The sequence below is a fragment of the Haemaphysalis longicornis genome, unplaced genomic scaffold (genome assembly GCF_048455015.1).
Source record: "Haemaphysalis longicornis isolate Haplotype H1 unplaced genomic scaffold, Haemaphysalis longicornis Haplotype H1 scaffold_6, whole genome shotgun sequence".
Classification (NCBI taxonomy): Eukaryota; Metazoa; Arthropoda; class Arachnida; order Ixodida; family Ixodidae; genus Haemaphysalis; species Haemaphysalis longicornis.
This window is the reverse complement of record NW_027526407.1, coordinates 170,887,581-170,910,030: the sequence shown is the minus strand read 5'-3', so window position 1 is coordinate 170,910,030 and position 22,450 is coordinate 170,887,581. Positions and strand designations below refer to the sequence as shown.

At 47.0% G+C, this 22,450-nt stretch overlaps 1 protein-coding gene across 2 annotated transcripts in view; it reads right to left on the bottom strand.

Moving 5' to 3' along the window:
• Positions 1 to 3,197: 3,197 nt before the first annotated feature.
• The window catches only part of Rab3-gap (Rab3 GTPase activating protein), an 80,871-nt gene continuing 61,618 nt past the window's right edge, over positions 3,198 to 22,450 (bottom strand). For both annotated transcript variants that reach the window (XM_077672824.1, XM_077672825.1), the window contains exons 27-33: positions 22,052 to 22,122; positions 18,819 to 18,854; positions 16,576 to 16,650; positions 10,471 to 10,722; positions 7,254 to 7,541; positions 5,225 to 5,380; positions 3,198 to 4,135 (exon numbers count right to left, since the gene is read on the bottom strand). In XM_077672824.1, coding sequence (XP_077528950.1) covers positions 3,983 to 4,135; positions 5,225 to 5,380; positions 7,254 to 7,541; positions 10,471 to 10,722; positions 16,576 to 16,650; positions 18,819 to 18,854; positions 22,052 to 22,122 — 1,031 coding nt within the window. In that variant the 3' untranslated portion in view covers positions 3,198 to 3,982. The remainder of the gene's footprint in view (positions 4,136 to 5,224; positions 5,381 to 7,253; positions 7,542 to 10,470; positions 10,723 to 16,575; positions 16,651 to 18,818; positions 18,855 to 22,051; positions 22,123 to 22,450) is intronic.

Sequence of the window (22,450 nt, the reverse complement as noted above, 5' to 3'; positions counted from 1 at the left end):
CTGTATGAGTCGTTGCCTCGGCGCATTGCAGAAGTGATCAATGTGTGTGGCAACTTCACCCGTTATTGAACTCTTGTGTAGGTCGAAGTCTGTTTTAACTATTTGTTTCATTGTCAGTAACTTTGAATAATTTTTTCGTGAGCGCAAGATATTGCCGCACAGCCCGCGCTAAGTTGACTATATTCCCATTTCTTGTAGTTTATTTAATTTCATGCAATAAAGCCGATTTGTTTTGAAGCAACTGGCCTCCACTCTCTCAATTCTCTTGAGCACTGATTGGAACCATCAAAGCAATGCAGCCAATACGCGCATGAATTTTTCTTGCTCGTTTTTTTTTTGCGTTAGCTTGAGCCAAGCATTGTCCTTGTCACGCGATTCAAAATCAAGCGGATCGCGAGGCACGGCAGGCACCCATAGTGTCATTGGTGTCATTCATGACGAAGCAGAAAGCGGACCCCGCTCAAGACGAAGCTTTCTTCGCTGGCTCTGCGTAAACAGGCCTTTGTGAAGCTCCGAAAGCGCCCCTGTCGAGCAGGGGTGGCAGCAGCGCGGCTTCGCTTGAGCCGGCGATAAGACGAGCGTAAGAACATCGAGAGGGGCCAGCCGGATGTGCCCACGCACTCTCGCTATCTGCGGCGCATCTACGCATAGATAGCGCTGGCATGCAGTTTTGCGCGCTCCGGCCACCGCTCCCGTGCTCCGTATTATTTTTGGGGCACCTGTACTTCTGCTGCCACGCGACAATGTCGTCCCGCTCGATCAGCAGCGAGTTCCGGCCCCTCTTCTCATACCTGAACCCGATGTCATTCAGCAGGCGGCGCACAGTCCATGGCTTGAGAGGAGTAACATCGCCGCTAGCGTTGAAATCCGCAGCAATTGCCTTCACTGTCGGAATCTCATTGCTGCGAAAAAAACGATGCACGGACGACCGCAATGCGCACTTCGTGAAGTCGTCGTACACTTATGTGCGTCGTCTCTTTCCGGCGCTTCGCGGGCGCTTTCGGGAGGGCGTCGCAACATTTCCGTCGTTATTTTTCATCTCCTTCTTCACGTCCATCACCAAGCTCACGCTGACTCCAAGAAGATCGCTCACGGTCGCGGCCGTTTCTTCAACGCTGCGCTCTGGGTGAAGATGCCGCAAACGAACGTACGCGTTCCGGATCATCTCCCGTCCGCAGCTGCAGATGACACGGCCGCTTTTGTTTTTCTTGTAACATCGGCGTGGCGTAGATGGCAACGCACCACAATTCTCAGTCGAGAACGATGAAGCACATTCAGATGCGACTTCTTCGGGATCCATGGCAGGAAATGGGGCCGGCAATGCATAAAACCAGAAGCTGCCAGAAGCAAGCGGCTGAGGGAAAACCCGGAAGAGCAGAAATTCACCATCAGGAATATAATTGAAACTCGCTACTGCAGCTGACGATAAATTCTTTCACGCATTGCATTAAAACGGGCAGATAAAGAATTTTAGCTAAGGTTTTTATCTCCGCTCAAAGTGAAGGCGCCCTTACGAACTACTTTTCGGCACGGACGCATTAAGGAAAGCGTGGCTCCGAGCGCTGCCTGCAGGTGCAATGCGGTCGGCCACGACGTCACCTTGATAGAGCGACACTATTGGCTGGAAGGGGGTGGTGGAAGTGGGGGATTAGGCGACGCCCCTTTTTTCTTGACTTGTATCGGAGTATACTTACAGCTGGACTTTTATTTCAAATATTTCCCAGGTTAAAACAGAAATTCATATGCCCCCTCCTGCAGCTTTAATCCTGAGCTCTCAATTTAATAAAACAATTCACAGGCTCCAGCGACACCTTTAATTAAATGGAGGTCCAACAATATCGTCTCAAAATTAAATGGGGGAGCAAATTACGCAGGCAATCTTGTTCCCACGAAGACATCTGAACCTTTTAAACTCAACTGCATGCCCCAGCGAATATTTGAATCGGCCAAATACTGAAGCAAATAGAAATACCACAGTTGATACAGTTGCAAATAGCACTGTTAAAGAAGTGAAAATACAGATACTTCTTTTCATGAACTGTCAAACAAGGAATTGGGCCTTCCTATAAAATGAAGAAGTGCCTTTCTAAAAACTCGTGCAAAGCATATCTTGTGCCACAGGTTAGGCGTCAGAGATGTAGCACTTTGAGCACTTGCAACAAGCGCACCAAACTGCGCCAGCTTTGTCTGGCAGGAGTGACCTGCCAAGATAAGGGATCCTTAGAAGCTCCTCTTATCTCCACTGCGTTCAGACATCAGTCTTTTTTTTTTTTTATTTCCACACCCTGATAATTCAGGACCTGCAAATAGGCCCAGTCGACACCCTCAACAAGATAGTCTATCTGCGCACTGCTCTAAGGTGCCCATGTTTCTGATCAAGTGAAGGACATCGTTGGTGACCCTGTTCTAATACCTGCCACGTTCCTTTTTATAATATCTAAGACACCAAGTTTTCTTCCTAGAACATTAAATAAACATTTATGAAACTGCCCATCTTGTCAGAATTGCCAGGATTACCAGTGTGCAAGAATGGATGTACCCTGATTTTCACTTGTACTAATAATGCACTTGCAGTCAGGTTTTGGCAAATGAGATTGAAGTTACCTCTGCTGAAAATATAATCATCGAAATACTATTTTTTTCACTGCAAAATGAGCCCCAAACAAAAAAAAATGCAGATAATTGCGCAGCTTCACAAGGCCTGGGGTTCAAGAAGCTTAAAAGCAGCACTTTTGTTGTGTCACTTCATTATTTCCAATCACCATGATGGTTAAATTTGCTCAGTGGCTAAGGCGTTGCGCTGCTGAGCACGAGGTCGCGGGTTCGATTCCCGGCCGCGGCGGCCGCTTTTCTGATGGAGGCGAAAAGCAAAAACGCCCGTGTGTGCGAGATTTCGGCGCACGTTAAAGATCCCCAGGTGGTCGAAATTAATCCGGAGCCCTCCACTACAGCGCGCCTCATCGCCTGCGTTGCGTCGGCGCGTTAAACCCTACAATCAATCAATCAATCAATGATGCTTAAATTTAATAGCAGCAAGAGGTGTTCTTCAAAAAAGGAAATGTTGTTGTGTGGCACTCAACGTTGTCATGTTATGTGCAGCCTCTAAATGTGCCCAGTGTCTTAATACATGTTCTCAGTATGTACTACACAAGACTGCAGCCAAGACCCAAGCAAGAAGGCAGCCACAAGACGCCGTGTCAGTCTCGAGAAAAAACTTTCATTCGTAGCAATATTTACTCCATAACAGTACAGCAGAAAACGCTTCTGTCGCTACAATCTTAACCTGCATAGTAGAACATCGCACATAGTAGTAGCGCCTACAACGTTCCTTCAACATAAATAACTGCATGCTGCGCTCTGACTACACAACCCTGCAATGACTTGTCTAGGACGTTACAATTACTCTCTCCCTTAAATATGTACAATAAGGTGTCGCCAACCCTAAGAGCAACATCAAAAGTCTAGCGACCGTGTACATCCTCAGCGATGCATGCTATCATCAGCCTGGCACCAACTCGTATCTTCTGCCACAAAAGTTGAGACAAACCATGCCTGGCAGCTGGTCGATGCGCTCTCCATCGTTACCGGTCCTGTTGAATAAACATGGTGGCTCATCCTCCTTCCGTCGACAAGACCGGCATCTAGTCGTCAGACACCACCCTCGTAACCCTTGATGGTCCTATGAGAACACTACTGAGCACTTGAAGACGGTCCCCAGAGATGAAACCTCAGCACGACAACCACCTTGAACAATGCAACAAAACTGGGACCCATGAAACAAACCCTGCGACTGTCTTCGAACAGCCTGTTTGAGAGTTCCCAACGCTTGACAGCTGAGGACAGCTCTGGTCCAATCTTGGCATTGTTGGGCGAGCCGCGAACACTACGAGATCAGTCCCAGCAGAGTTGGTGTGAAGATTGTGCGTTCCGTTATCACAGGACTTGTCACTTCCCCCGTCCCCTCATATCGGGTGATCCCTGGCTAGGAAGGGGTGGGCACGGACTCCAAGACGTCGAGCAGAGACAGTGCCAGCCGGTACTCCTGGTGGTCCTCGGGAAGCATGCCCTGGAGGTACTGGAGGAGATTCACCGTCTGTGCCGCTGGCGAGTTGCAGCACCGCAGGTTGCTCGGGTCCTGGACGGAAAGAATGGAACCATTATCATCATCATCATCCTCTGCAAGTACACCCTTTGTCAAAATTTTTCAGGCCAATAATTGTAACACTTCTCAAACACAAAGAACTCAAAGAATAAGCCTTACCTTTAAATGTGACAAAAATGTTTTAAACTTAATTTTTTGCGGCCTGCGCGTTTCCGGCTTGGCCTAGAAAATTTTGACAGAGACTGTACATTGTAGGACAAAGGCCTCCCCCATTGATACATTGACACCCAACTGCTCCTACCCATTATAGTCAATCCTGCTAAAATGAAACAGAACGTGCAAAAAAATTTTGTTGAAGCGAAAATTTGTAGTGAAGTCTATGAAAAATTGATTAAAAAGTGCTGTTCTCCTTTCAGCACCGTCCTTGTCAGTTTCCTAGGACGTTTCCTCTGACGCAAATTCTGTCTCGTCCTCTTGTGAGCTAAATAATACTGTTACGGTCGAAAGCGACGAGAGAGATTTATTTACCATGAGGAGTGCCGATAGGACCAATCTGGTCAGACTGGCGATGAGCAGGCCCAAACTGCTGTATTTATTCGAATATAAGGCAAGTTTTCCAAAATCCGTACTCCCAAAGTCATACCCCGCCTTTTATTCGAAACTCAGTACATGTATATGCGATTTTTTTTACTCTCCAAACTGCACCCTCGCTTTATAATCATGACCGCCTTATAATTGAATAAATACGGCAGCTAATCGCCACTGACTCAGCATGTTCGCCTCGTCTTCCTCCCGCCGCCAGTCACTTTGGATATTGCCCACGGAGATCCTGTCCGTGGAAATGCACCATGGAACTAGCACCGTATGGCAGCAAGCGCACCATTCAACATCGTCCTCGAAACAGTTCGCCAGTGTCACAGCCATAACTACCAACTATCCCACGCTGACAATCTGACAAGACATCAAAGGCTACTTCTTTCAAATCAAACACGGCGGTTGCGTTCAGTCTCTGTGGCCCTTTCAAAGCTGGCACAAGTGCTCAAGGGGAACGAACAGGTAAGCAGGGCCTCATCATCTGCCACAACAACAAACACTCCTGCTCCTCCTCTTCCTCCTCATTACCAGTGCCAGGAGCCAGGTGCTGATGTGTGGGGGCAGCAGGGCCATCTGGCTGGGCCGGTGGCCGTCGTTCATGAACAGCAGGTGGTGCACGCGCTGGCCCGCAATCACCAGCAGGCACGAGGCCAGCTGCGCCTTGTCCTTCACCGCCAGGCTCACCTGCGTTGCGTGGGGGGGCACAGTGTGAGCGCCGGTACCACGGTTCTAAAAAATGCCAACTTACGCGGTTTTTCTATACTTTCTTGCGTTGCCGCAAGTAACGCAGACGCATTTTTCGATAACTTCTGGTTAGAATTTCTGTTTGAATATTTGGACAGGCACACCTGAACATTCAACGATGATAATACAACCAGAAACACAAAAGTGAGAATTTTCAAGAAAAAGTAAATTTTTTGACCTGCTTCTTCCCTAAACATGTTTGTGACGCTGCCTATTCCCATCGATAGTATGTTATTGATGAATACAAATTAAAATTTTGGTGCTCGCCGAGCACTTTTAGACAGCTAGCACTAGCGAATGGGTAAAAGAGGAAGTATTCTATCAGTTTCACTTTCGAGCTCTAAAACTCCTTCGCAGTCGGGCGCATGTGATTTCAGTTATGGTGTTGATGCCATTTGCCAATGGTACACGGGAACAGCGAATTTTGATGGATTCCGATAAGTCTCAGGATGATGGCAGCAAAACAGACACACAAGATGACTTCGATTCACCAGACTTCAGTACGGATGGCGAAAGTGCGTCAGACTGCCCTGGAACATCAGCAGGTATCCGCATGTATGTTTCTATTTCTCCTCAGGCTCTTTTATCGGTCGATTGATTGTAGGGTTTAACGCACCGACGCAACGCAGGCGATGAGGCGTGCCGTAGTGGAGGGCTCCACATTAATTTTGACCACCTGGGGAACTTTCACGTGCGCCGAAATCTCGTACACACGGGCGTTTCTGCTTTTCGCCTCCATCAGAAAAGCAGCCGCTGCGGCTGGGAATTGAACCCGCGTCCTTGTGCTCAGCAGCGCAATGCCTTAGCCACTGAGCCACCGCGGCGGGTCAGGCCATTTTATTGCTGCCACACGTTGATGTAAACATACCCGGCCTGTTCTAAAGGTCACAACTCTTACTGGCAGGGTGTCGATTTTGTTCTAGCGGGACCACTTTGTGCCGGCTGCACAGAGTGGCGCCAACCTTTGTTTCACTGCGTCGAGAAACTGCTTCACACAGTGGCATGATAGGCACTAGTGCTTATATTTTTGTATGTATATAAATAAGTTCTGTACTTACAGAGTTCATATTTGCAGTATTATTCTATAAGGACCTTATACTCAAAGTGCATATTTCAGAAATCTTTTGTTTACCCTGTGCAAAACAGCATTGATGTTTTCATCAATTATTTCTCTTTTTGTTACTTTTTCTGTTTTGATAATTTCTTAAAAATATTTGCAATAACTCTGTTGTTTGAAATTAATACTGTAATAGATGAAAGACGTATCCTTCGTCTATCATCTCATACCTTTCACTTTAGCATAAATGATTTTCTGCGGCAGGGAAAAAATATTTCCTGGACTACCCGAAAACAACCAATTTTTCCATGGTCACTTAAGTTTTAAAAGGCATGTTTCCAGTGTTTTACACACTGTAAGTTCAACTTTATTTTACTTTGCAGATAAATAAGCGAAAACAGACACAAAAGGGGTCCCAAAGTAGAGAACTGTTGGCCGGACCTCGTTAGAGAACGTAATTTTAATTGAAAAGAAAAAAACAAACGCAGCAAGCAGTTGATCCGGTTTCCCGACATCTTAAAACATAATGAAAACAAGCAGTAACAAAACATAGAGCCAGAACCAAGCAATGGCACTTGATTGAGTAGAGACAAACAAAAAAGCTTTGTATGTACATGTGTTTGTCACCATTTCAAGCCTCTAGTTCTAGAATTCACACAAGCCCGACAAAACAATTTCCCCGAGGCTTTAGTTCACGCAATAGGCGGCTTTAGTATGCCGCTCAACAAGGCAGGCCATAATCCAAGAACACCACACCTCTCGGCCCAGGATGTCGTGGCCGGCCGAGTAGAGCTCGCAGACGCAGTGTCGCCGCACCAGGTCCCGATCCTCGCCCCAGCTGCAGGCCAGGTCCAGAAGCCGGTTCATCCAGCCGAAAGTCGAGCCAAGCACGCTGGAAGACGGGTTGTCCGGCAGCGACTGCATCACGGCCGACGCGGCACGCAGCAAGAAGTTCTGCTGCGGCGACGACCGCAGGGATGATGATGGGGCCGTGACCGGCGCTTGGAGGGGGGAGTGCAGGTCTTGGAAGAACGCCTTGCGTACCTGTTACCCAAAGTTACTGCCATTTTAGCACCCACCTGAAGCTGTCCTTCACTCCAAAACAAAACTAGTTGATCATTTTTTGTTAAGTGGTTGTGCCACTAAAGTATGAGGCAAGCAGCCCTTGCTTAATTTCTTGTTTTTTTAATGAGTTACGGTTTACGATTCAATAATATTATACTCATGCGCAAAAAATAGCACTCAGACAAGGGCGACATGACACTAAACTACCATTCTCTCTTGAGGGAGAGTGCAAAACAATTTTGAAAACAGGTTCTTCATTGCTTGGAAATTCAGTTGAACAATTCCTGGGCACAGAAGTCTTAATTTTTCCCCTGCATTGCCGCTAACTTTGAGTAGACAAAAAACCACAGATATAACCAAAACCGGATTAAATGCACTGACTCCCAATTCTCGATTTGTCTCCTTTCAAAAAAACACGTTGGGTGCTTTTCAATTCACGAATCCCATATATATCCCACAACATCAATGAGAACTGTTCTGTGACACTAGAAGCCATAACAACAAGCAGGAAAAAAAATAAACAGAAATAAGAGGACACAAAGCAATGCCACACTGTTCTGAGGGAGCTATTTCAAACACACACATCTCTTAGCCAAGCCATAAAAAATTGTAAGACGACCAGAAAAAAAAAAAAAAAAACACCTGTTAGTGGTTGGGTGGCAATGAAGAGCAACGTTGGCCACAAACCAACATTTCTCCATGACGATTGATGCCCCACCACAGACCGACATGACGGGACTCAAGGGGCGTTTCTAAAGCAAAGCTTTCGATCAACATAACGCACTGCGTGCGTTAATAACGTGCGATCAACATAACGCACTGCAGGGAAGCCAACCTTACGCAATGGGAGGGCACAAGCTGATGATGATGAAACAAGAAAAGAACGCCTCTCACGGTGGGAATCAGTTATGAAGCCGATGCCCATCCGATTGCACCATTTTAACAAGGTCGAAGCAGTTTGGATTTTGAGTGAAGCTTTCTTGGTGTCAATGATGGCGGCCACCCCGACACCAAAACCCTGTGCACCCCTACAACTCCACCGACACCAAACGAATCTCTCAGAAAAAACCTGATCGTTTCAGCCGTCGTTGTCGTTAGATGAAGTGGTGTTAGTTTTCAAGCGAAAGCTTTCATAGTGGGATTGATGACATGCTGTTAAAAGAACTAAAACATTTTTTCATACAGTGTTTGATTGACCGAAAATCCCCAATATGTGTGAAACCGGTCTTCCATTGTGTGAAACCATCTTAGGTGTGTGGTGGTGGTTTTGACATTGGGTAGTATCTTGGCAGCCGGGGCTCCAGTGTACCCTCTGCTGTAGTGGGTGATGGCTGAGCGAGAATCGCTGAGTATTGTGGTTACTTCCGGTCGGCATCTGAGAGCCAAGGCGATGGCGGCTTCCTCCGCCTGCTCCGCCGACGTGGCACGTATGGTGCACGCGTTGATCGTCTGGCCGCCACACGGGGACCGTCTCTGGACGCTTCGCCAACCGTAACGAGAAAGCGGACGCCGTCGCGCGTGAGCTCGCGTGCCGCACGACGCCCCCCCCGCCCCTCGGAAGCGGAAGAAACGACCACAGCTAACTTCGAACCACTCATGGAATTCGGAGAGATACTCGGCTGGTACCGGGAGACCCGCCGACAACTACGCACGCCTCATCCAGGTTTAAGCAGAAGAGAAGGTGTCCTTCTACGACAACTACAAACCAGGACTGTCCTCACACCGGCACTCGCTCGACATGTGAACCCCGGATTGTTTGCGAGTGTAATGTGCAGTGCGTGCGGGGACGGACCGGCTACCTTAGCCCACTTGATGTGGGGGTGTGGTGTTCCCGTGCAGGGGAATACCTGGGACTCATTTCCACCGGACATTGAACAGTGCGTCACGTCACCCCATCAGGCGATGCAACTCCAAGCTATCCAGCGGCTCGATGCTGCGCTGGCCCGGCAGAGGTGAATGGAGACTCCTCCTAGTAGCCAATGATGAGTCAGGCAACATAGAGGTCTAGCCAGACAGAGGGGTGGCGAAGCCCTGCGCGGCATGACCCACTCCCTCACACGCCGGATAGTGATAATAAAGTCTTGTTCCCTCTCTCCATTGTGTGAAAACGGTTACTTGAAAATTGCGAAAAAGGAATGGTAATCCAGATAAGACAGTACACGCATCTATCATGAAGGAGGAGTGAAAGAGTATACCTTTATCCCATAAATCACGTATCAGTGTGCATTTAGATTGTTCATAGAAGCACTTAGTGTGTGAAAAATTGTCGCATGGGTTTGTTCTTCGATTGTGATTCTCGTCTTGGAAGGTTTGATGATCAATTGGACGCATAGGCAGAGAGTTTTCATTTTGCCAGGGGGGCTCCGACTGGCAGCCCGTGATGATGATGATGATAAAATGTACCCATCATCATGTATATATACATACATGCATACATACATATCTAGTGCACTTTTAGTGTGCTTGTCCGCCTATAGTAAGGATTGAAAGACATAAATGGAAAGTATGAAAGTAAGCAGCCATCCACACCTGCACCAATTCACTGATGCAGTAAGCTTTTAGCCCCAATAAAATGTTAAGTGCAAAGGCAGAGGCAACTCTAAAGAAGTTTCAACTGGTAATGGCAGTGGTGATGGCACTTCGGGGAGTAGGATGGGCAGGGATCAGCACCACCTGGGGGGCTCTGACACCCGGGAGGGGAAGGGGGGAGGGGGCCTGCACCCCCTCCCCCATAGTCTCCGCCTATTACTGAACACACTGTCAGCGAAGGTTTTGACGCACTGTTGATGTAATTTTGATGCTAAAGAGCCTTCACACTTCTCTCAACTTTCTTTAGGAAGGGATAGCTGTCCCCCCGTGATTGTAGCTCGCAATCCCCCCTTGCCCCCTCGCCAATCCCGAACCTCACCGTAGGGGTGAAGAGGGAGAGCGGGCGGACGGAGCGCATGCCAAACAGCACGACCACGTGCACCACGGTGGCCAGCAGCTGGTGGTGGCGGACGGAGGCCAGGTTGGGCGGCCGCTGGCCCAGGGCGTGCCCCACCAGGGACTGGGGACGCAGGGGCGAGCAGGCGTGGCCCTCCTGGGGGACCACCCCGTCCTCCCACAGGGGCTCGTGGGGGAGCACGGGCAGGCTCTCCGCCTCGGGGCCCAGCGATGCCTGCATGGAAGGGGTAAAGGGGTGGGAGCACGTGCGTAGTTTAGGGGGGCACACGGGTCTTTGGGACCAAAACATTGCCCTAAAAAGCATTTTTTAACACGAAAGTGTTTTATTCCGGGATACATGAAGATTTCTATGACGTTATGTCTGTCACGGAAATGACGCCACTACAACGAAGCAAGTGGCCTGTAAAGGGTGCACCCCTGCAGACAGCGTCTTCTTCCGGGGAAGCATCCTTTACTACTAGAGAGTACATTATACCAAGGGTTGTTGGTTTTTGGGTTTTATATTTTAATACCCGTGCCACACGTACACAAAAAATGGCATTAAGTGCTGAAGGCCTTAAGATGCCAAATGACATTAACTGGTCGGGCCGTTCTACACGCGAAACCGCAAAGGCATTAAATGGGTTAGGCATGATGGTGATCATGACCAAAAAGAGAAATTCACTCATATTTTAGAAGTCTTTAACGTAGAGAAAAACATCTTACAAGGGTTACAAATGTTTAAAAAAAAAAAAAAAACGTTATGAGAAACAGTGTTTTCTTAAAAATGGTGTGAGCCATTTCTAAAAGTGGCTTCATGAGCTGCCATCGCCTGCCAGTGGTAGCCAAATCCGAAAAATTTAGCACGACGAGTGACGCGATGTTTTGCCTTTTGCTGCTGTTTTTGTGAACTTCGTCTTCTTCAAAACTTCGGCCCCAAGGGTGCACAAAAATCCGCCTTATTTCGAAGTTAAGCTACGTTTCCACGTCAACACTCTGGTGCTGAGAGTTTCGTTGGTTTCATTTGGTGCTCATCGCGTTCGGGGGTAGGCAGATTTAAGGTGTTTGTGAAGGTAAATGAGTTGTGCGGAACTCCTTAAACCAAAATGACATTAGAGCGAATGGCATTAGATTTTTGCGAGTAGCAGCGAATTAATGGCATTGAAAGTTGAGGCATTAAAGGGACACTGAAGTGAATTTGTCAAGCTCCCGTTTTTGCTTGCACTGTGTAGACTGGCTCAAATTAACACACTATTCATCGTTTATCCGGTTGACAAATCGGTAATTATTTTACAAAGCGCGAAAGAAGAAAAACTACTATGCGCGGTTTGCGGCGGCCGCACCAACTAAAGGCTGTGACGTCAGGAGGGGGGGGCACCGTGATTGGACAATGCCCAAGGTTAGCAATCAAAAGTTTCGGTTTCGGTTTCGGTTCTGTAAAACAACATGCTTGACATCTGATGGCATTGTTGGATGGGCATTCTCGATTTCTCAATTATCGCAGTACCGCGCTTCTGCCATGTTGTCGGCTGTCAAATGTCTAAGATAAACCTCCCAGGGCGGCTTGGAATCGTAGAAATCACTAGACGAGGCCTACGCAGTGGATGAACGCCCTCCGCGTCACCGCAGACTCTCAAATGCCATGCGCTTTTCCCGCATATTCGGAGCTTGCCTCACTCATGTCTGTTCGTAAAAAGCTAGTTCACACCAGGCCAAGGGTGTGCTGATTCAGGCTTGGGCCCACTGCCCGCAAGCAGTCGGTGCTTGTGGCAACAGCATGCCAGCGAGAACTCGCTAGCGCGTCATTGTCAGTATGCGCGCGTTCTGCGATCTCGCTCGTGGAGCAGTGAACGTTACGGCCCAAAAATGGTGAACTCAGTTCAGAAAACATCGGCCGCATACGAAAAAATCAACTTACAAAAAAGAATACATGTACCCTCGGGGATTCGAACTTGCGACTTTCAAAACAAATTCCAGCGCCTCAGACCGCTAGGCCACGAGCCGGCGCTGGCCGGGTAGGATATATAAGGTTTATAATGTATGACTAGTTTACACTTTTATTTATTTTAAGCATTTTAAGTACTTTATGTGACTATTTGTTGTATATCACTCCTGCAGTAAGTGTCCCCCAAACTTCCACAATATCTCACGTCTAGCAATTGCATTTCTTTGACGGAAAAGCGTTCGCAGATGTGCGGTCGTACTGCTGACCGCTGTTCTTGTTTACCCAGCGCAAAAAGTGCTTCCTGATCCCTAGTTTTGCGCTGTACGGTAAAAGTTTCAGGTGATTTTATTTTCTTAGTACCTATATTGACTTCGCTGACTCTTCTCCCGCCTTCAATTGGCCTTAGAGTTTCCTACTAGCGTAAAGTCAGCGAAGCGTCGCATGTGCACTTCTGCAGCGCTTGTGTGGAGCGACCCTGACTCTGAGTTTGACACAGTGTACAAACTAACAAAGTAAGGAAAGGCACATTCTTTCATTCACAAAGGTCTTGTGGATTAGTTTCAATTGATCGAGCTAATAGCGACGACCCGTCGGCGGCCGGCGGACAAACGCTGGGCCGACTGACTCGATCGGTAGGTCGGCTGGTCGGCGAACCGTGCAGTAGCGCAGCCATTTTCCAGCTCATCTCCTGCTGACGTCACACGAAAACGCCACAGAAAATGGGCGAGCGTAAAGAGAGGAGGACAGCATTTTCGAATTGATTTTTCTACTAAATAAATTCGCGTAAACGCGGCCAGAGTGGTCGGAACAATGCCTACGGACTCCGAACTACAATTTGCGCTAGTAATCCCGCAATGTTTACAAATCACTTCAGTGTCCCTTTAAGCACTTAATGTCATTTTTCGTGTACGTGTGGCACGGGTACAACATAGAAGTGTTTAATGCCATGATACCCCTTCACTGAGGTCATATCCGTCACAGAAATGACGCCAGTACACCTTTGCCGAAGAGACCCGCCAGCAAGACGCCGTTCGCCAAGCACATCCACAAGACAGCCGCCGACCCGCAGATCATGCGCAGCTGCAGACTTCGCTGCACATTTCACTTTCATGTTTTATACCGATTCCTGTGATAGAGGAATCAACCACAGTTTTTTAGGTATCTCTTTTCTCCTATTTTTCACAAATTTTCTTGCGAAAAGTTGGTACTTGAACAGTACCAGGTACTTAAAAAGCTGTACAGGCCTGATTTCGATGAAAAAAATAATTTTTCCACAGTTTTCTTTTTTTTCATTATGTGCACTATTGCAGCAATATGAAATTATCGAGAGGTAAATCCCAGCATGTGGAGCAGCTAGAAAGACAATTTCTTCTGCAGCGTAAAGCTCAATGTATAAAGTATTCCATAAGAGAAGCAGATTTTGCATTTTGTGTTTCAGTAGTAGTTTAATTAGCTATATTTTTAACTGGCTAGCAGGAGTACTTGAAACCTTGTAAACTTGTATGTGATAGCAAAACAAAAAAGATTGCTTCCCATATTTCATTCTCCACAACTTCCAGTATCTCTCATGCCTTCCTGGTAATTCTTTGTTGATTAGTTTTTTTTTCGTTGCTCTCAAGAACCAAAAAAGATTTTCTATTCACTCAGAAAGTAGTTACCTCATGTTAAAACTAATTGCATATTTAAAATCGGCTAAAAAAACTGAATAGCTAAGCCCATAAAGTTTCATCAAGATTGGTTGGAAAGAAAAAAAAAGTCTCTAAGACCAGTGTGCCCCGTTAGATGCTGACAAAGTTTGTCCTGCAGAGAGCCTTGCATGCTACGTCAGGTGAGAAATAAGACGTGTGAAGGAAAAAAAAAATGGAGGATTGAATAGAGTTCAGGTCTGGAGGGTTCTGCAGTTCGGCCTGAAGAAATGGTGCTTTCAAGTCTGCTTTCAAGTTGAGCAGAGTTCTGAATACAGCGGGACCATAGAGCTTCATATACTAAAGAGATCCCTGTCTCTGCAATCGCACACCATTCTGGGTGCCACCACAGCAGCTGGAACCGTTCCTCTCCTACTTGGCTTGGCTGGCCACATGATTCTTTACACTCTTGAAACCAAAATGAACACAAAAAGGTAGCATTGTTTTCTTCATCTTGCATAATTTAGCCACAGCTACTCAGTATACAGCAGCTGTGAAACTCCCTGAAGGCCTCATGCATCAAAAGCTGCTATGCAGTTGGCACCCCTGCGCTGGGCGCAAGTTGACTAGCCTGCCATCTGTCGGCAGAGAGTTGAAGTAGTACTCAAGTGCTTGCACCAGGCTGCTGCTACTAGCTATAAAGGAAAAACCACGAAACACTTTACTGAACCACTCATAAAATGTTTCCTAATTAAAAAAGCAAACTTCATTTTAGTAAGGTGTGTTAATAAAACTGAATGTCCATAGTTAAAAAACCCGTGGTCGGTGAACAGAGGTTTACTAAAAAAGGTAAAAAAGATATTTCGGCTTCATATGGAAGCCGAAACGTCCAACTTTGGATTGGACGTTTCTCCTTACGTTTTGTACTTCTCGACTTACTCGCCAGGCTCTCAGCATTCTCAATACAGTCGGAACCCGCAACAACGAAACAGCCGGAGAAAGCCAAAAAATTCGCTTTTGCGGGAATTTCGTGGCTGTGAGAACGAAACATAAACAGCAGAAAAATCGCCCACAAACCGAAAATTTATTTCCGAAAGTCGCTTATATTACTTTGCGAGCCTTACACCTTGCAGCAACTTCACAGCTCAGCTCTCACACCACAAGAAGGTATTAATTGCTAGTTGTGCGCACCTAAGAATGACCGAATCAAGTCTAGCACATCCAAAACATCCCGCAGATTCGCCTTCTCTGCACACTTTTCTCCTTGGTCCTCGGCACAGAGTATGTCCGAGCATGCAAGCGAAGTGCAGCTTCTTCTGTTGGCGTACTTTGCCAGACAGTGGCACCTCGTCGTTTCCAATTCTGTTCACAAAACTATGAGAGCACTGCTTTGTTGACGTCCGGTAAAAGGCCACAGCCACAGCCCGCAGCTGCAGGCGGTTCCAAAGTTTTCGGCGCTATTCTCCCTCCACTTGTGCCACTGACTTGGGCAATGATGGCTGCCATATCTTGTAGCGATAAAAACTTCCGCTTTTGGGCTGGTGAAGGCATATTATTAAGAGGAAACGTGCCGATCACCACACACAACATATGAACGCGGGCTCTTCAACAGCAGCCAGCTAGGGTAGCCCAAGCTAAAGCCACGCCATAGGTCACCATGTGTCGCCCCCTGGTGGTGTCGCTGTGAGGCTGCCTCCACAGCCACCTGCTGCATGGTCTTTTTTGTAAACAAATATGGTGGCGGCCTTGCAAGCGTGATGTGGCAGCGTAGGCACTTGAAGTGCGCAAAAAATGCACTTTAACACTTTTTGGACACTGTTAGCATCAAATGGGTAGATAAAATGCCGACCGGACTTGCAGAAAATTTCGGTAATGCGGGATCGCTTTTGCCACGAGATATGAAACACGGGCTTCTACGGATGCTCCCCAGGGATCTGAAAATATTTTGTTGCCGCAGGAATTTCGCACTCGTGGGATTTTGTTATCACAGGGTTTGACTGTAATCAGCAACTTGGACAACCACAATAAGACTAAAACTAATGTCATGTGCAAGTTTTTTTCGGCCCAGGTATGCCACAATGAAAGACTCACATTACGCGTAGCGTGGGATCTGGGATATTTTCGTGTGTGAATGCCCGGACTGGATGCACTTGCAGTAATCAAAATAAAAATTCACCATGGCGAACCACATCTACAATTGTGCTTGTATTCAAAGCAATGATCATAAACACTGTGCACGTAGTTCTACAGCTCATCTGCCAGCACAAGTGCCGGAGGCTCTTAAACGCTCTGCTAGACACAACTAAACTGACCGACAGCAAATGCCCTGTGCAAAGGCACAATGTCAGTTAAACAACCCAAAATATGACAAAATGGGCTTTCAGCATCAAGGCTGTAACAACCATGGCATTCCACACACTGTTCTGTCTTTCTATTTATTTCAGAAGAACATACTACTACAGTGCCACATCACTCCTTCAGTAACGCTTCACATTAGAAAATATTGAAGTGAACTTACATCGACAATGGACTCCAGCACCTCTGTGCAGAAACGCACAAATGGCTCCAGGTGGATGTCACTGATCTCGACGTCCTGTCAAGACATGAGAGGCCATCACGTCACTGTGTCACTATGAAAACCGTTTGTGGCACATCCAAGTCAAAACTCGCTTTACATAAAGAAATAGCAGCTTGGTACAACCCATTTGCTTTTCAAAGAAACATTTTCTTCTTGTTTTGGTCACATATATCTCCATAAAAGTTGTAATCTTATACTACATCCAGGATTCTACGCATGCTGCAATACGGTGCAGGTAAATATAGTATTGTACATATTGTATCACCCCCTCAAAACTGCTATTGTTCAAATTTGCCATCTTCAAGCAGTCTTTACGAGAAGTGTGCGTTTTTTATTTCAAGTCCATCTGCATGTTCACCCCAAAGGCAATACTTTCTTGCAAAAGCTTTACACTTCGAGTCAAACTAATTTTTCTATTCATTGAAAGTCTGTGAAAAGCGCACTGTGAGCTACGCACCGAAACTCTGACGTACCACAAGCCTGAGCAATAGCTGACTCATGAGGTCCACTACGGTAGAAACATCCAAGTGCATTTACAATTTACACCCTTTTAAGCTGCTGTGTGCAGCTGCTACTTACTAGGGGTGTGTGCAAATATTCAAGACATCCAAATATAAAAGTAAATTAACACTATATTCGACTGAACTTCAAATCAAGTGGAACTGTTTAAAAATTGTAATGCTTTCAAACTGTCTCCAATGCTAAAAAAACTTTTTTTTTTAATGCATAGACATGAAATAATTAAAAACAAAGATGTGCCTCACAAACAGGCAAAAAACGAATGTACGAAGTATACCCCTCACAAACAGTTAGACTAGTCAGGCACCAGTTACACATAATACACTTTGAGTGCTTACAATTGACTTCTTTACACATGCACCCGCTTCCTGCACTAGTGGCAACAGGCATTCCCGCAATGCGCCGGTGACATGCGGCTAAGCGGCAAGAGAAAGCTGCCCTTAGAGGGCAATTCTTATTTCCCAGGCAGTGGGCCAACTCCACCCTTGTGCTTCTTATTCTATTTTATTTTGCATTCTGATATCATGTTGAGGTCCCACTGGCCCTCATCAACGCCCTCTAGATAAAAAAAAGCCTTGCCATGTGCTGCCGTAGACCCCAGTTTGTCCCATCAAATGATGTTGATTCTTTCTCTAAACTTGTATGTTATTTTTTTTTTACACTACCCAGGAAGGAATAACAAACTTCTTTAATTTTGATCTATGACACCTCGATAAGCTTTCCAGATGAGAAAGTGTTGAAACTGCTTCAACTGGCATAGTTTATCTATGCTGGCAAAAAAAGCGGCATAGCTGCACCAAAAAGCACAAACTCAATGCTTTTTGTGTATTTATATTAGGTGTACAATGTTGATAATGGCACCACACTCAAGATTTATGAACCAGCAGGAACATTTGCCAGTGCAGGAGTCAAAAATCAAATCCTGGATTTGTTAACAGTACTGAGACAGAGAAGCATGAGCAGAGGGTTGCAACTAGAGACATGCAGCAGCGCAAAAACTAGACGAAGACTTGGAAGAGAAACAGGACAGAAAAAGCAACTGTCGTGTCTCGTTTCTCTTCCAAGTATTTGTCCAGCTTCCACACTGTCATGTCCGCTGTAGCTGACTTGTACCAACTAGCCCAATCACATATTCTTCTTTTAAGTAGTTTTTCAAGCCTTGTATTGCTTACTGTCTTTCACCAAATATTCATATGGCAACCATTGATGCATGTCCTTTATTTTTTAAAAGAGAGTGGTGACAAACATATTTCGTCAAGATAGTTGTACCCTGATTACACCAGTACTGATGTCAGTTCTGGTTGCAGGCGACCACAGAAGATGAAAACGAGATGAAATTTTCTCCACATAAAAACTCACACTATCAATAAGGCTAAAAGCAGCAGAATACTTTCTTTATGTTCGCCTCATCTCACAAGGAAGATCTACAAGGGCTAGTGAACACGCTTCATTTTTTTTCCTAGTACTAGCTAGTAACTGAAGTGTCAGCAAGAAATTGTAAGTTTCAGTTATCACATAGAAAATGACCAAGCAGTTGGTTTGATTTGAATATATTTGGTTCAATATGAAACTATTCAAATAAAGTCATTATCTGCTTAACTAATATTTGCTCAAGTAGCAAAAAAAAAAATGTCCACTTCCGTACAGGCACCACTAATACGTACCCTTCTGCAAATGCGGTCCTTGGGCGTTTTCCCCATCTGAAACAAGAGGGAAAATCGAGCAACCTTAGGCCACGTTCCTCCGCTGAAACCCTCACTGTTGTAGATCAAGTGAAAAAGAAAGTTAGAAGGGCCCAAAATACTGTCAGCCTAAGGCTACCTTGTTCCACGCACAATTGCACCTAGCACAGTTGGTGGGAAGTTGCTTTTGGTCACATAGCGTCACATTAATATTGGCATTTACTTTTTCCGCTGCCAATGTGTGGGACAACGTTTCAGCCTTTATGTGTGGCGTGCGAACGGCTATGACAGAAAGGAGCCTGTGACCGACATCCCTTCCCTTCTTTACAAAGGGGGTCCTCTGCACTTCTGAGATGAGCTTAGACATGCCTACTACGCAGGAACTCTGCCCAGTGAAACCATCGTACGATCCCGAAGCCTTGATGGCGAAGTAACTTGATTTTTTAGCAAAGCATGTCATCTTTTCTGTGAGTAATTCATACATTAGTACGTTATGCGCACCTCCTTGAATAACAACACTACTATTTGTTTTTTGATCATCGGATACTTTCTGCTATGTGCGATTACCTGAACCTTTTGCACAAACCCCCTGATCATGCCGTGTAGCGAAGATAGCACAATACTTCTCACTCTAACCTAACTGGTCCTGCTGTACTGTATGCAAGCCACCTGCTGTTGTTACTGGACTACTTTTTGTTTTGGCACTAAGTAAGCGAAATAGTAGTGGTAACACATTTGAGACACTGTGACTTCCACCCACATGCTCTTGCATCCATTACATTATAGTGGATTCAACTTACGCTCATTAGACGTTGCACCAAAGGGAAGCTCGAGCGGTTCTGATAATTCTGCATAAACACTGCACGGCTGTAGTGCAGTTAGTGCTCCTACGTTATTAAACATTTTATCCACCAAACCTAAGCCCACCACGTGTGAACCCAATGATCCACGTTTTTTTTTTTTTGAAAGCCAGAAGAAATGAAGACATTTAAATCCGTTTTTTAACTGTATTCAAGCAGCTAGCCATGAATAGCTTAACCACCAGCTAAAGGCATGAACACTGACAGAAATTACATTAAAACAGGTCACGTGGTACGCAGCAATGGAGCTAGCATTCCCGGGAAATTTGAGCAACTCCCAATGATTCCTGCCTAGTGCAAACTTCTCATGCAAACAGCTCAGCTCTTTTATCGCGGACTAAATCACGCAACAAAATATCAAAGGTGAGCACTTATGTGGTACAGTAGAATCTCGATGATACGATTCTGGGTGATACGAATTTCGGGATGATACGGATTTCTGAAAAGTCCCGGCAAAATTGCATTGTTTGCAATGGAAAAAATTTCGGCTGTTACGAACAGACCTACGCGGCCCGGCGGATGATAGGAACGAGCCGACGAGGCGCCCGACTGCCGAACAAGCAAGTGACTGCTCTCTCTCCCCATTTGTCACTCTTTTTTCTCCAGAAACGGCCGGGCTGTTGTTTTCTGCTCGCGAAAACGCGCCACGCACGCCCCACGCGCGCCGCGAAACCTCTCACACGCTGCGCGCGCCGCGGCCGGCGGCGGCAACATGGCGGCGGCTTCGCCCGCGAAGTGGCACGGCCGCTTGAGCGACTGCTTCAAGCCGCTCTTTATGCCGCTCAAGGCAGACACGAAGTTTCTTGTGCAGTAAAGGAGCTGATAACGTTGGCGAAAACGGTACTATAAAACACCATCCGCGCCGCTAGTGAAAGCGCCCATAAAATATCTGCCGGAGTGCTAAGCCTAAACATCTCGGGCGGAACCAGCGGTCTGTCTCGAGCGTTTCGCAAGTCGTCAGCGTCTTTTTCTGACCGAGGTAGGAGATACCGCGGGCGTGAAATCGTCAATGTGGCCGTGAAAATACAGCGCGCGCAAAGCCGAGGCGTGCGAATCGCGTGCAAATTCACGCTTGAGAGAGAGAGAGAGAAAAGACTTTATAGAAAACATCCGGCGTGCGGGAGGTCCCCGGCCACGCAGGGCGCGGATACACCCTATCTATAGACTATGGTAATGGTCCATCAGTCTTAGGCCTAGATCTCGAAGATTCGTGCCCCGGCTAGGCTGCTGATACTCGGATCCCTCCGCTCCCATCACTGCCTCTGGCATCTCTGCCGTTGGCGGTCGGGGCATCGGGTCCCTTTCTCCGCTGCTTCGCCAGGGCTTCTTCGAGCCGCTGGATGGCCTTCCGTTGATGTTTGAGTTCACTAGAATCACACACGCACTTCCTCGGGATACGTGTCTCTCGAGCACTGCACATCCCCAGCGCGCACCACACTTTCGCACCCCCCCCCCACATGATGTGCTGGAGGGTGGCCGGTTCTCGCTTGCACACACTACACGTAGTGTCCTCGTAAAGGTCCGGGCATATGTGCCGGGCCAGGGTCGCCGTCAGCACACACTCCACCTGCAGTTGTCGAAGCCTCACCGCCTCCGCTCGAGACAGTTCTTGGTGCGGAGGCGGGAAGGTTCTTCTGGCTTCGCGGTGCCAGGCCAGGATCTCACCGTAGTCGGTGAGGGGCTCCGCGAAGTCTTGATCTTCCCCACATGCCCCGAGGTGGCGATCGGCCGCGACCCGGAACGTGGTGAGACCACGGGCCGCAGCGTCTGCCTCCTCGTTGCGGTTCACGATGTTCGGTGTTAGCTCCCTGCCCGCGTGGGCCGGGAACCACTTGAGAGTGATGAGTCTGGGTACGGTCTCCCGAGCAGCCCGCGAGACCTCAGAGGATCTTACTAGCCGCTCGGTGCCCCGCCAGACTATTCCTCGGGCGAAGTTTCTGATCGCCGACTTGGAGTCGCTTAGCACCGTGCGCGTGCCCGGTAGGCTCATGGCCGAGGCGATCGCCATCTCCTCCGCCTGGCCGGCCGTTCGGGCACGCACGGTGACTGTTGCGGCGTGTAGCGAGCTTGGACACCGGGAGTGAGGAGACAAGCGCGAAGCTAGGCGAAGCGTTACGCGCGCCAGAAAGGACTGCTTTGTGACGTGGGGGTTTAAAAAAAGCAGAAAAAATCACGGATTTGTTCACGCGAAAGTAAGAAAAGAAATAAACTAAAACTTTTTTCAGCGCTCAATTTTTTGGTCTGTGTTGGTTCATACGAATTTTGGATGATACGAATATTTTTCGCGGTCCCGCGAAATTCGTATCATCGAGATTCTACTGTAGTACTAAAAAAATTACGGCGGCTTATACGCACCTTTTCCATGAGCAGAACGAGCGCCTCAAACCGTTTCTGCAAGAAGGTCTTCCAAATGATGAGCCCCACACCTGTGCCAATAGAATGAACAAAACAATGAAGCACTCTTCCCAGTGGCACACCCCACAAGCGCAGGCGATGCACCAGTGTCAACTACACAGCTCGAGGGCATCACTCTACAACGAGCCGAAACTATGGCAACGTGCCAGTACATAATGATTAGCTGGAACAATATCCCACCCATAACAGTGGATGACACCACAAAAGCCGACAGACACTGTCGCGAACACCGTAATTCCTGCCGCTTTATGACAACCAACATTAATATTCTCTGGTCCATAGCACTGAGATAAAAAAAAAATTACCTAAACATTTTCTTGCTATTTCAAACTATGCAAT